At 40.8% G+C, this 13,889-nt stretch overlaps 1 protein-coding gene across 1 annotated transcript; it reads left to right on the plus strand.

Moving 5' to 3' along the window:
- Window positions 1-533: 533 nt before the first annotated feature.
- tmem256 (transmembrane protein 256) lies at window positions 534-4,862 on the plus strand. Its single transcript, XM_083937284.1, has 4 exons — window positions 534-653; window positions 1,958-1,995; window positions 2,369-2,449; window positions 4,396-4,862. The coding sequence occupies exons 1-4, from the start codon at window positions 572-574 to the stop codon at window positions 4,537-4,539; spliced, it is 345 nt and encodes a 114-aa protein (XP_083793410.1). The 5' UTR covers window positions 534-571; the 3' UTR covers window positions 4,540-4,862.
- The last annotated feature ends 9,027 nt before the right edge of the window (window positions 4,863-13,889 follow it).

Here is a 13,889-nt window from a genome sequence, read left to right on the forward strand (position 1 = left end):
TACACACACACACACATGCACACGCACACGCGCGCACACACACACACACATCTGGCCGGGGGTAAATTAACTAACATTCCCACAGAGGCTAATCTCCACGCCTCTACTGTGACAAGATAATAATAATAAAATAAGGGACAGCAGCTCCTCTGGCAGCTAAATATTTATCTACCTGCCACAGCCTGAGGGACTCACTATAACATTCAAAAATGCATGGATTTATGTATAATTGTTTAAAATTGTACTGTACCGTACTGATTATGAATTGTAATATTGTAATATTAGATTAGAGCAGGAATACGCTGCATAGTGCTCTGGCATCTTGTTCCTTCTGCTGCTCAACTCAGAGGCTCAACTAGTCACTCATAGAACTGATCTGGGAGAAGGACCGATCCAAGATGGCGGCCGCATTTCTCGCGGTCCAACGTTCGATGCGGCATCTACTCTTTATATGTCTATGTCCGTAACCCCTAGATTTTTGAAGCAGGATTTTACAAAGGTACAGCGAATGCAGCGTGACTGACTTCCGCTTGTCGAGCACACACACTGGATACACACGCAGCTTCAAAACATGACAGCATCTGCAGTTGTCCGAAGGTTAGCAGCTCTGTCAGGGGCTTCGGCGGTGGCAGCGGGGGCGTATGGGGCTCACGGTAGGGACCCTACATTCGCTTAACTCACAGTCATGCCCGAGTCTGTCCGTTGGGCTGGAGGGTAAGGCTGCAACTACTCCAGCCTCCGTCCCAAACACGTAACACTTTAAGGTTCGCTTCTATATCAATGCAGCTGCACGACCCTTCTAGAAAAGTAGATATCTGCTGCTGGTGTTTAACAGGCTAATGGGTAATTCGGCATCCAAATGACACATCGAGCGGCACGATATTGTAGTCAAATGAACAATTGTGTAACCAAGGTGACCCGCCCCCACAGTGTGTCATGGTGGAAGGCTTTCTAGGACTTAGTCAATGGCAGAAGAGCAAGTCAGAAGTTGAAGTTTGCTGGATGGAGCTAAATGCTGCTGTGTTTTGGAAACTTTTAAAATGCCCCTATGGGACAGGCTGGCTCATGAGGGCTGCACTGAGCCTGTTATCTATCTGAGACAGCTGACCACTGTTCTCACCACTGCAGTTGTTCACAAGCATGGACACAAGTGTAAACCAGGGGGGCCCAATCCAGGTGTTGTGCCGTATTCAGCCCCCTGCCTTGAAATGAACCCCCTCGCATTAAGGTGATATTCTGGGTCAGAAGGCTGTTGTTTCCGCCTAAAGGAGTAGTTTATATACAGGTAACCACATTAAAAGCACACACCTTTGAACCTATGAATTGCAAGAAATACATAATACATAATACATTGAACTTGCTCAAAAGATCCATTTCATTCATTTAGTAATTACGGCTGCAGTTTATTTCCACAGAACATACAACAAGGTGTTGTTTTGTGTTCGCTATTACCCAAGTTTGTGATTTTAAACACTTTAAAATAGTTTAAAGACTGTAAGTAACCAATGTTCTGACCGTTGTGGGTTACCTGTATATAAACTACTCCTATAGGTGGAAACAACAGCCTTCGGATCCAGAATATCACCTATAATGTGAGGGGGTTCATTTCACGGCAGGGGTGCTGAATACGGCACACCACCGGTCCTGGAGGGCCGCTGTCCTGCATGTTTTAGGTTTCTCCCTGCTTTAACACACCTGATACTAACGATCTAAAACATGCAGGACAGTGGCCCTCCAGGACCGGAATTGGGCACCCCTGGTCTAAACTGACACAAAGTTTCATTACATTGGATACTTAATAACGTTTTTACCACAATAGTGTGTCAGGAACTGAAGAGGGAGTCTGTCGATTGCCATTAAAGTTAGCATTAAGTGTGACAGATTATTGGAAAGATGTCATGTCACATTTCATATCACATTACTACCACTACATCATTTTCCATATTTCTTGTTGTAGGTTTCAAAAACAAAGACCCCGAGGACTACCAGAGAGTGGTATGTATATAGAACTGTGATGTTAAATTGGGATTTTAAGTTATTTTCTCTTCAAACCTTTCCACTTGATCACAGTTGCAGTCTCCTTATCACTTATTTAGTTTGTACTTATTTTATTTCAATATGCTGCTAAACTGCACGCTGTGTATTGTTGTATATTGTATAAACCTATGTTTAATCACAATGTCTGTTGCACTCTGTGCATTGATAGACTGTCCCTTGTGTTGTTAGATAACTCAGGTGCATTATAATAACCCACTAGTGACAACTTAAACACAGTATTGTCGTCCATTTACTCTCTACAGTAGCAGCACTCATCAGTAGCTTCCCAGGCAGAATTTCCTTAACACTCTCTCTGTGTCTGCCTCTCCAGCTATTTGAAACTGCCAACAAGTATCATTTTTACCACAGCCTGGCCCTGCTGGGTGCTGCCCACTCTGGCAAACCTGCTGTGGTGAGTATGGAAGCCTACGCTCAGGACCGGATGCACTTGAATGTCCCTTAAAATGGAACTTATGTGACAGTGTCATTCTGCCATTACCTGTCCGTTCCCACTCAGAAAACTAGTATTCCTTCAGGCCGTAATTACAAGCCTGTGGGGAACAGCTGGCAGTGGAGCAAAGAAATTGCATTTTGTTTGTGTCCTGGCTTCATCACATTATGACTAATAGAATTCCAAACATATGCCAAACCTCAATGCCAAGTATTTGCAGTGTAAATGCTATTTAGAGATTCATTAACCCCAGACTATCTGATTGAAAGTCAACAAACTTAAAAGGAGATGCAAGCCAGATTAGGTGTGATTTATGTGGTGGTGGCCAATCTAATCAGGATCTCTTGGATGTCACATCTAGTTAGAGCTTTCGGAGAAGACAGTTTGTCTCCAGGCTCTGTGTTTCCTGTGGGGCATCCTGTATACCCTCCTTATATTCTCCAATTCAGATTGAGCTTATTGCCCCTATAGCCCTGTCTAATAGTGTTTTATAAGTTTGGTGAGAAATGGGAGAAGATACTAGTTATGGAATTATATAATTGTCAAATTATGTTAAACAATGTGTGTGCGTCCTAGCTCTAGGACTGATAGCATCTATTCTCCACCTCGGGGTGCCGTAGTAGTGTGAAGATTGTGGAGTAGCTCAGCTAATTGTAAGCAATATAAATTATAATGTGGTAAAATAAATATATAGAGAAATCTATGAGTGATGGTAAAGGCTAAAACATCCAGCTTCTGCCACTTGTACCAATGAAAACTTGACCCAATATTTGACATCCTTTCTTTTGCAATAAATGACCGATTTAAAAGTGATATTGATAACATTTTATTATTTAGACACATATTTAAAAGATAATAATAAATACATGAACAGAGCTTTTAATAAAAGGAGCAAAATACATTCCTAAATACAAATTATTATGTTTTCATTCATAAATCTTCAACTTCTCTGTGCCTGAGTCTGGCGGTTGCCAGTTAGTGTGGAGAAAAAGTCAAATTGGTTGAGTTTGACGGTAGGCGCCCGGCCTCACTCCGGTAACGTTCCCAATCCCAAGTGCTCAGTGACACGAGGAGGAGCAGCACCAGGGCGAACACTGATTAAGCTTTTGCTCTCCTCCTGCCTCTCTCTCCTCTGACGCCTGGCCCCACTGACACTGGTGTCTCACTGCTCTCCATCAGGCTGCAGAATACCTGAAGATTTACCATTACCACGGCAACAAATGATAGCTGATGTTAGCACATATTAGCTAACCTAGCTTAATCTTCCAAACAATAACCTATAAAATTACATTTCAGCCTACTTGACCAAAATCAACAACCACCACTCACAGCCATACAGTAGTTCTTACGACCTTGACTAATGTGTTGTCACCGGTTAGATTGTCAAAAGCAGAAAAGTAACAATATCAATTTCTGAGAAGCTACGTTAGCATGAGTGACGGTGGTATTGTTACCTAACCATATACCAATAGTTCCTTCAAACCGCAGTGAAGATAGACTATACATAATGCCAACTGAAAAATAAGTATGTTAGGTAACGTTGTAAACCATATACCTGCATTACACCACTGCAAAGATGACAAGCTAAACGTTACCGAAAGCTAACGTAAGCCATATCCTAAGATCCCAACAAACTAGGTTACATGACTCTTACTACACCAGTGCACAAAGTAACCTACATCTAAAGCTAAAGTATAGCTAGCTGTAGCTTTTGTCTGAGTCTCACTCCATGCAACTATGAAATAAGCAGGTTGTGCAACAAACTGGCAACCACTTGTTGTGACGTGAATGCAATGGAACAGAGGAGGGGGAGTACAAGACCTCGTGGCTGAATTCTATAAATGTAATCAGTTGTACCTTTTTTTTTAAATGTTTCTGCTTGTCACCTCTGTCTCCCCTCAATACAGGCTGGTACCCTCCTGGTAGCGGGCATGGGGATGTTCTGTGGCTCTCTATATCATCAGGCCATGACAGGGGACCCTGGTCTACGCAAGTTGGCTCCCATGGGGGGTTTAGCTATGATTGCTGGCTGGCTGGCCATGATTCTCTGACCTGCACGTGACGCTAAACTGTCAGACAAACGGATGAACTGGGGAGGTTGTGAAAGTTATGTCACCCAACACTAACTGCACCCTGTCCTGGGTCGTGGGTGTCAGCAGGTGATAAGGGCAGGATTATCACTTTTCTACCATTCGTGTCTGTTACTGACTGGTGCCCTTGATATGAAATGGAAACGCAAATGAATAAAGCATGTAGCTGCATTTAGTCAACTCAACAATTGGTTGCCTTGACATTCTCAATGGCATGCCAATTTTGTACTGGGAAAGAAAATCAATAAAAATTCCCTATGCTATATGTAGGGTTGTGACTGTGAATACTACACTAATAGACCTTGTCGTTTCTTTGTTTTTACTATTTTTTCCCCCTACTGCAGTTATTACAGTTTCTATAATCCTGTACATTTATACAGTAAAGGCATGACAAATTAAATGAAAATTAGGAAAGGAATATGAAGGATTTAAAAATGAAATAAATACTTTTTCTTACGCATTGTGGGGTTCCCTTATTTCTCTACATAGATGATTTTTATTACCTCTCCAAGTTGTCAGCAAATAGGCCGACGGTATGGGATTCAAGTTCTGTACCTACTGCAAATTTAATGCAACTTAATACATGTCCTTTCCACCCCACAACATTTTACTTACTTACTTAGTAGTTACTTTGCAAATTAGTATTCTAGTCAAAAAATATGATCCGTTCATGAAATATGATTCATTCTTATATATTAAACTGCCTCAAAGGCTACTTACATGTTAAGTCCTCTATAATTGTAATAATAATATATCACCCTGGAAGGGGCCCTTTTAGGCATGGCGGTATGGTCCACCCTGACTTTTCTATTACTGTCACTGTAGAGCCATGGCATTTTGTACGAGCATTCATGGTCCCCACAAGATGAATCTTAACGTTGGTCCTCAACTTTCCTTCAGTGCCACAGGGTTCATTTAGGACTAAATACTTATGTTTAGTGGTGATGATGAGCAACTATTAGCGTGCTAACACCCTAAAAAGGTAAACATGGTAAACATACCTGCTCAGCTGTACATTATTACTACATTTCTTTAAGTGAAGGGTTTGGCTCCTTGTACCACTGGATATTGCGAATGGGTGGATAAACTCTGAGGATTCAGCACCAATAGAAGAAAATCTCTCTTGCAGTGCTAAATGTCTTCAAAGCCTCAAGCATTTGATCCTCTAAGTGGCAGAACACAAAGGACTTCATTACCCATGGCCTCCCCTTAGCCGGGGCTGTGTTCCGACCAATCCGCATTCAAATTGAAAGTGAAATCCATTGAAACACTAATTTGCCTTTCAGACTGTAGGCCCACGAATGGGGACCTTTAGAAAATAGCTGTATAAATCTTCGGGTCAATTTGCTGGGGTCGGCACATAAGCCGAGGCTCAGCTCAGAAGAGAAGGCGCTATTGACTGAACACATTGCCAATGAACTCTCGATCACGACTCATAAAACCCTCATTAGAATTCAGTAGCTATTGGGAGGCATCCTGCTATTCCAGGACCAAGAATTCATCACGCAGCACAGAACGCTCCACTACCCGGTCACTCATCTCTGTCTCACCACGTTAACGTTTAGGGGAGACACCTGACTGAAATAACAGGGTGTTCCACATTGTGATGTATTTAAAGGGCCATCGTCAGATTTTCAGCTACGTGTTAAATACTTTAGGAGAAAATCATTTGATTCTTAGTCAAGATGTGAGCTGCTAATTGCGGTCTTATTTAGGGCTATTTCCCCTGACAGCTGACATTCAGATGTGTGGATCCTGTTGCTGCCAGCACACCACCGCTGTGTTCAACTCCAGCTGGATCAAGATGTTCTGCTCTGGCAGACCATAGTTAATGTGTGAGCACATGAGAGGGAGAAATAGAGAGTGAGTTAAAGGTAGAGACTTGTGTCTACCGTAATCTGCTTTACCTTAACTATCCAAGTAATTCAGACAAAGCTATTCAATCCTCAGTCCTGGTCTTTTCTGTACATGCTCTCTACTCAGTTTACAGTGCCTTTAAAGTAGATTAAATGCTGCAATTAGTAGTGGTATTTTTGCTACATTCATTTGACTATTTCCCCTCATAAGCATGGCTAATCTGGATCTGGAATATTTAGAAACATGCACCAAGCTCAGAATAAAAGAATTTAGTAGCATGAAAGTTCATTCTTAACCTTGCGAATAACTCAAGGTCCACTAAGTAGTTTTTTTTTTTTTTTAGCTTTTAACAGTATAACATGGTCTTCATATGTAAATGCTAATCATCACAGCTACTGAGTTCAACAAATCCATCTCCATGACAACTGAGCAGACTATTCTCTGATGAAGACTGTGTGATACGGTTGAAAGCACCAGTAAAAACAGCTTGTAGGTAACCCTTGAGCTGGGATTTCTTTTTTGTTGGTAAAACTAAAATAGTAAAGGTCTTAAAGCTAGACTGTGATATCGGACCCCTCTAAAAATAACCAAAAAACCAAGTGAGTAGACCTGGTGCTGTTGGGGCCCCCGGAGGTCTTCGACAAATTCCTCCCATCTCCACGCATGCAGCATTTGGACATTGTTCAAAATTAGCACTGAGTTTGAAAAGAGACTGACAGACATAAGAAAATGAATTCCAATCTACTGGCAACAGGAGTCTGTCGCCTACTTTTAACTGGTTTTCCTGCATTTAAAAATATATACACGCATATAACTGCTAATTTAGGTGGGAAAAAAAGTATTGGACACAATGATTGATACCGTTCTCATATACATATTACAATATATACCATATTATTATTATCAAACTACAACCAGTCACCTATTAGCTTAGCTTCATGATTGGAAAAAGGGGGGAATTGCTAACTTTTTATAACCAGCGTAACAAAATACAGAACTTGTAAAGCTCACTATTTAGCACAATAAAGCTTGTTTGTTTGCTTGTTTCAGCTGTGCAACTGTCTTGTACCCACAATCCCGTTCTGCAGGTTTGACCACAATACTGACCTTCCAGATACAGGTGTATTGAGACTCAACTTGAAACCCCTTGATCACACACAGATCTCCATTTAACTGATCACTTGATCAAGTGAGTGAGCCAGCATGAACAGTACACTGAGGCAGCTTTTCTTGCCGTGATTTATTAAAAAGTGATTGTTGTAAAAACACATGGTAAAGCCACATTAAACCTCCTTTGATTCAGTGCTGTTCATAGGTATTGCACTGTACGTTGCGGTTTAATCCACATATCATACAGCAGGATGGAGTGCAGCAGCAAACCCACTGATAAAGTCTGTCTGGGGCTTTGCCTCTGCATCAGTCTGTACTGTAGAAAAAGAAACACACATACTAGTGGTAGATATTGTTAATTAAACCTCCAGGGAATTCCCCTGCACTTCACAAGCTTTCTTACCCTTTATTTCTCTTACCCTGCAGACACACTTAATTACATCAGCTTCTTCCTTGGGGGGAAATGCTCCATGTTCCACTGGTTTCTTGGTCTGAGTTTGTTTTTGGTCAAAGATGAAGAGCGTGGTTGTGTGAGAGTCATCAGTCATAAATGAGCAAAGTGATAGACAGCTTATAGAAGCTGATGGGCTGACGTGATTCTCCAGATCCTCTCCTGAAGACCTGGAATGAAGCGTTCTGCCCGGGCCATCTTACATGATTACCCACAGCTTCCTTCCTCTCATTCACACTGACCAGGAGACACACAACTGTCTACACAAACACACACACAAGCAATATATTAAAGAGCATGCTGTGTAACACACACCATAGCAGCGCCAAATCCTCTCCCGGGCATCAATCAGGCGGCAGCACCTCGCACAGTGAAGCGGAGGGACTGTAATGGCCGTCGCGAGCGCTCCCACTTCCCGTTCCCCTCGCTGACCTTTTCAAGCCACTTAAATGATGGTCAGTGCTATCGCACCCTCAGATAGATTATTCCCTCACTTCAATAGACACTGAGGCCCCTTCACTACAGCTCCCCTTTCAGTTTTATACTCCATCATTTCACTTCAATCTGCAGCACAGCGATGATGGCCATGCATCAGAGGAGCGAGGGGGATGGCACTAGTGGGAGCTGCCATTGTTTCCATATCACCATAACCACTATCAGCAGCAGCCGTCTCCCATAGAAATGTAATGTCTGGGAATTGTTATTAGACATCTGGGAGATGGTAGCTGGCTGCTGGGATTATGCTACGTAAATGACAACTGGCATATCTACAACAAATCAGAGCAATGAATCATGACCTACAACCAAGCGCAGCAACGAAATGGTGCTTGGTGCATTTTGAATCAGGAAAACACAAACTTTCTCAAGTTTATAGATGAACAGTACACTAAAATGTGTTTCTGAAAACATCTGAGAAGTGTGAGAGAGTCATATTTGATCAGCGCTGCCTAGTTTTGATCGTGACCCTGGTAAACTGCGCTGGACGGACCTGCAGACTGGACAGTGACGCCGTCGGTCATAACCCCCCCCCCCCCCCACACACACACACTAACACACACACACACACACACACACACACAGACACACGTGAGATAAATTGTTGTGATTCGTCTGTCAGGTCTCAAGCTGCTGGAAATCTGTGTGGATGGGAGAGGGGCCAGACGTACCCATTCTCAGGCTATACGGCTGTTCAGTCTGACGTAACACCCTTTCAAAATAGGATTTCCAGGGTCCAAACGCTCAGTTGAAACAAAACAGACAACAATGGCCGAACGTGTGAACAATCACAATCACCCTTTTTATAGTTAGACATCTTTTTCATCCATAAGTAAGAGGTAAAAGGACATTTACGTTGTTTTTTAAAAACAGCGGGAAACACGGCACTGCGGCGTTGTAGAAATACGAGGCTTGGACCGGCTTGGACCCGTAATCATATTTTGAAAGGACGTTACGTCACGTCTTTACAGCCGGACATGCATCAGCAGAACACTTAAAAAGCTCAAACCGTAAAAGCCTGCTTAGAATCAATATGTGTATAGATTAGCGAATGGCGCAAGAGTATACAGCCATACAAAAAAATAAATAATTTGTTTTTGAAACCTCCTTAAGACAGTATAAAGACAATGGGGACAGACCCAACTATCCTGATGAAGGCAAGATATGTCTATAGTTTTTTGTTTCCCATCTGCTCTGTTATCTATTTCCATGTCATCTATAGGATACCCCCTCTCTCTCTTTTATCACTTTCCTTCACTCATTTTGCTGAAGAAGCAATGACTTCAGAGATTGAATTCTTAAATATCAGACCATCACTTGACCTGACACATTTCCATCACATGCCCGCAGTTTCAGCCTGATTTTACTTGCAAAGGGGAAGATTTTTATGGCGGCACCCATTCGAGACAGAGGTAATATATGAGGGAATATCAAGCGAGCTGGTAATGTTTTTCCATTTCTGCCCCTTGCTGGGTAAAAAGAGGGCAAAGAGGAAGACTTCAAAGCAGTTTAAGAGAGATTGCACTCATTTTTTTTTATGTCTCACAGTGTCTGTTGGAGGCCACGGTTGTCTCTTACCCCTCATTTGGCAGACAGGTAGTGTCACTCCCTCAACTTCCTCATTAAGTGCTGTTTGGTACAGCATTACATTGATAAATGTTTCCACTTATGCCACAGAACAGGCTGATGAATCAGACACTGTATGACACTACAGAGACAGTTCTTCGCACAGAGTGAGACTGCAGTGCGTGAAGTAGTAATGATCCATCGACGGGCTGAGAGAGAGGTCTGACAGGTTATTTCAGACACTATCAATCCAAACGTTTAGCAGTGATGCAGTAAATTAATAACTTAAGTGTTATTAAGGAGGTTTACGCACATACTATAATAAACAGCAAGCAGTTCCCATACAGTGGGAAACAAATGTCAGAGTTCCCGTGGAGTCCCTGGAGAATAACAAAAAGTTTCACTTCACAAAAAGTTTCAAATTGGTTTCATTCAATTTATTCATTCATCTTCAACCGCTTGTCCCTGTCGGGGTCGCAGGGGCTGCTGGTGCTGATCCCAGCTGACATCGGGCGTGAGGCGAGGTACACCCTGGACAGGACGCCAGTCTATCACAGGGCACATAGAGACGAACAGAGACAGACAACCATTCACACCTACGGGCAATTTAGAGTCATCAATTAACCTAACATGTGCATGTCTTTGGACTGTGGGAGGAAACCGGAGAACCCGGAGAAAGACACGAAGAGAACATGCAAACTCCACACAGAAGGGCCCCAGCCGGGATATGAACCACCACACCACTGTGTCGCCTTCATTCAGTTCAATTCAATTTTATTTATAGTGCAAAATCATAACAAAAGTTGTCTCTGGACACCTTACAGAGTAGGTATAGACCACACTAGAGATAAACTGGTAACAACTGGTTGTGAGAAGCTACACCTGTTCTTGTCTATTGTGTGTGGGATGTCCCACTGTGTAGTAGATCTTGACTAGGGTTTGTACGTTTGTCGATGGACTAATTGTTCCGTTTTTTTGTTTGTTTTTTTGTTGCTTTCTTTTGTCCTAAATGTATTGTTTTGTTGTGTTTTTTATATGCATAAAAAAAAGCATAATAACGTGTTCTTATAATTGCGTATAAACGTCTTATAAACTAAGAATAAATGAACACTGATGTAGTCTCATTAACACATACTATTGTAATGCTTTATAAACATATAATAAAGACTCGTAAGGCCCTAATCACCTGTTAACTAATGCTTATTACAAGGACCTTAATATAAAGTGTTTTGGATACAAGACTTATGTTTCCCTCTGTCTTATTTATGATATGATACTGATCAGAAAAGTTGTAAATCTGTCTGTCTGCACTATTAAACTTACTGGATTCATTCAGCATCGGAATGATGGAAAAAAAAACGTTTAAATGATTCATCATTTTAGAAGCTAGGAGAAAACAAGAGAAGAAGAATTACACACATGCACAGACAGGACCTATAAATGCAATTAAGGAGAGATGTTAGAGCGAGGGGGCTGCCAGTGACCGGCACCCCGAGCAGTTGGGGGTTCGGTGCCTTACTCAACAGCACCTCGACAGTGCCCAGGAGATGAACTGGCACATCTCCAGCCACCAGTCCACGCTCCATACATGGTCCACACAGGGACTTGTACCAGCGACCCTACGGTTCCCAGACAAGTCACCTATGGACTGAGCGACTGCCGCCCCCTAAGAGAAACAGCAACAACAGCAACAACATCCAGGTGGTCCCAAACGGGTCCTGACCATCATGTTAGAGAACCACTGATCTAAAGGTGTGATTGAGTTGCATTAAGGAAAGGTTTTTTTTCTTCTCTTTTTGAAATAAAATGCTGGAATACTAAATCATAAGAGCAGATAATCTATGTTGGACAGGTTTAAATGAGGAACCGGGATGAAGTGATTTTCGTAGAGATCAGTGGATTACTGTAGCACTGTAGTGTATTCACTGTAAGGATTTTTTTTTTTCTGTTAAGAGACAGAGATTTGGCGGAATTGCATACGGAAAAAATAGGTTGAAATCTTTTTTTTTGGAATTTACTATTTTATATTGAAAACAATAAAAAAAAACAAATACATTAAGATTTAACTACTGGATCTTGTAAGAGATCTAACTGTTGCTTATATGACGTGTACCTCACACGAGTGACACTAATATGGAATTTAATTTCGGTCAGTATAAAACAAATGAATAAATAAATGAATATGCCTACTAAATAAATACATTTGTCTGTGAAATGTAGAAATGAGGCAATAAATCTATTGTCTAAATGTATAAATAAATAAGTCAACATACAGTAGCTCAATACATATGGGTTTTTATTTTAGAAATAAAACACTTTCTATGAAGACCAAATCTATAGTTAATTATGAGGGCGTTCATAGTGAATATATATTATAATGCTTCATGACTGCACTCATAAACTCACATGATGCCTTCTAATTCACTGTATAAACAGCCATAAAGCATCAGAGCTGTGACTTAGAATGGCGTATAAGTTCACGTCTCATATGGATGCTATGTCATAATTTATCATAAGCCTCAGTCAACCTTTATAACTAGTGAAATGCCTTCATACGACACTTGGATTTATAATTCACAGGTCACATCTATAATGTTTTACGAGTGTAGATATAGTGCAAAGGGAAATACTGTATGTGTTTATGAGTGAGCTCATGAAGCATTATTTTTCTATAATAATTCATTTATTTCAGGGGACTTTTATTTCATAATTTATTTATTTCAAGTTATAATAAAGCAATCATTTTTGAATACAAAATTAATAAAAAAAAATCAAACTTTTTTATATTTTTTATTGAACTATGTTGATTGGCTAATGCGTCCTGTCCAGGGTGTACCCCGCCTCACGCCCGATGTCAGCTGGGATTGGCTCCAGCACCCCCGCGACCCCGACCCCGGGATAAGCGGTTGAAGATGAATGAATGAATGATGAATGATTGGCTAATTTAATTATTTCAAGATTTAATTCATATCCATATTCTTTTTTTATTTATTTTTGTTATTTTTCCCCACAATGTGCACTTCCATCCACCTCAAAGTAAGAAGTTCTTAACACATTTAATTACATAATATAACACTATAAATAATTACAAATCATTATCATCATATGAGGATCTGTTGACATGGAAAAGTGCAATCCACTGCACAGAACTTACCCCCATCAACAGGCATTATTATTGTTGTTATTATTATTATTATTATTATTTTTATAATAATAAGATGGGGCGGTCAGGCAGAGAATCAGTACCCACACTGCACGTAACTTACCTCCATTAACAGGTATTCTTATTATTATTGATATTATTATTATAAGATGGGGCAGGCAGAGAATCAGTACCCACACTGCACATAACTTACCTCCATTAACATGCATTATTATTATTATTATTAATATTATTATTATTATTATAAGATGGGGCAGGCAGAGAATCAGTACCCACGCTGCATATAACTTACCTCCATCAACATGCATTATTATTATTATTATTATTATTATTATTATTATTATTATTATAAGATGGAGCAGGCAGAGAATCAGTACCCACGCTGCATATAACTTACCTCCATCAACATGCATTATTATTATTATTATTATTATTATTATTATTATTATTATAAGATGGAGCAGGCAGAGAATCAGTACCCACAGTGCACATAACGTACCTCCATCAACATGCATTATTATTAGTATTATTATTATTATTATAATAAGATGGGGCAGGCAGAGAATCAGTACCCACAGTGCACATGCAGCACCCAGTGGACACCGCTTCTGTGCTGGACTGAAGGACCGCTCACATGCTCATGCATCCAAACACTTGCTGTGCAGTAGT

This window comes from Echiichthys vipera (assembly GCF_963691815.1).
Source record: "Echiichthys vipera genome assembly, chromosome: 22".
NCBI classification, from domain to species: Eukaryota; Metazoa; Chordata; class Actinopteri; order Perciformes; family Trachinidae; genus Echiichthys; species Echiichthys vipera.

Bases quoted from the DNA above. Each gene is read 5' to 3' on its own strand.
- tmem256 (XM_083937284.1), top strand. From the start codon at position 572: ATGACAGCATCTGCAGTTGTCCGAAGGTTAGCAGCTCTGTCAGGGGCT. The intron at 654-1,957 runs GTAGGGACCCTA...TTCTTGTTGTAG, and splicing joins GGGGGCGTATGGGGCTCACG to GTTTCAAAAACAAAGACCCC. The intron at 1,996-2,368 runs GTATGTATATAG...CTGCCTCTCCAG, and splicing joins CCGAGGACTACCAGAGAGTG to CTATTTGAAACTGCCAACAA.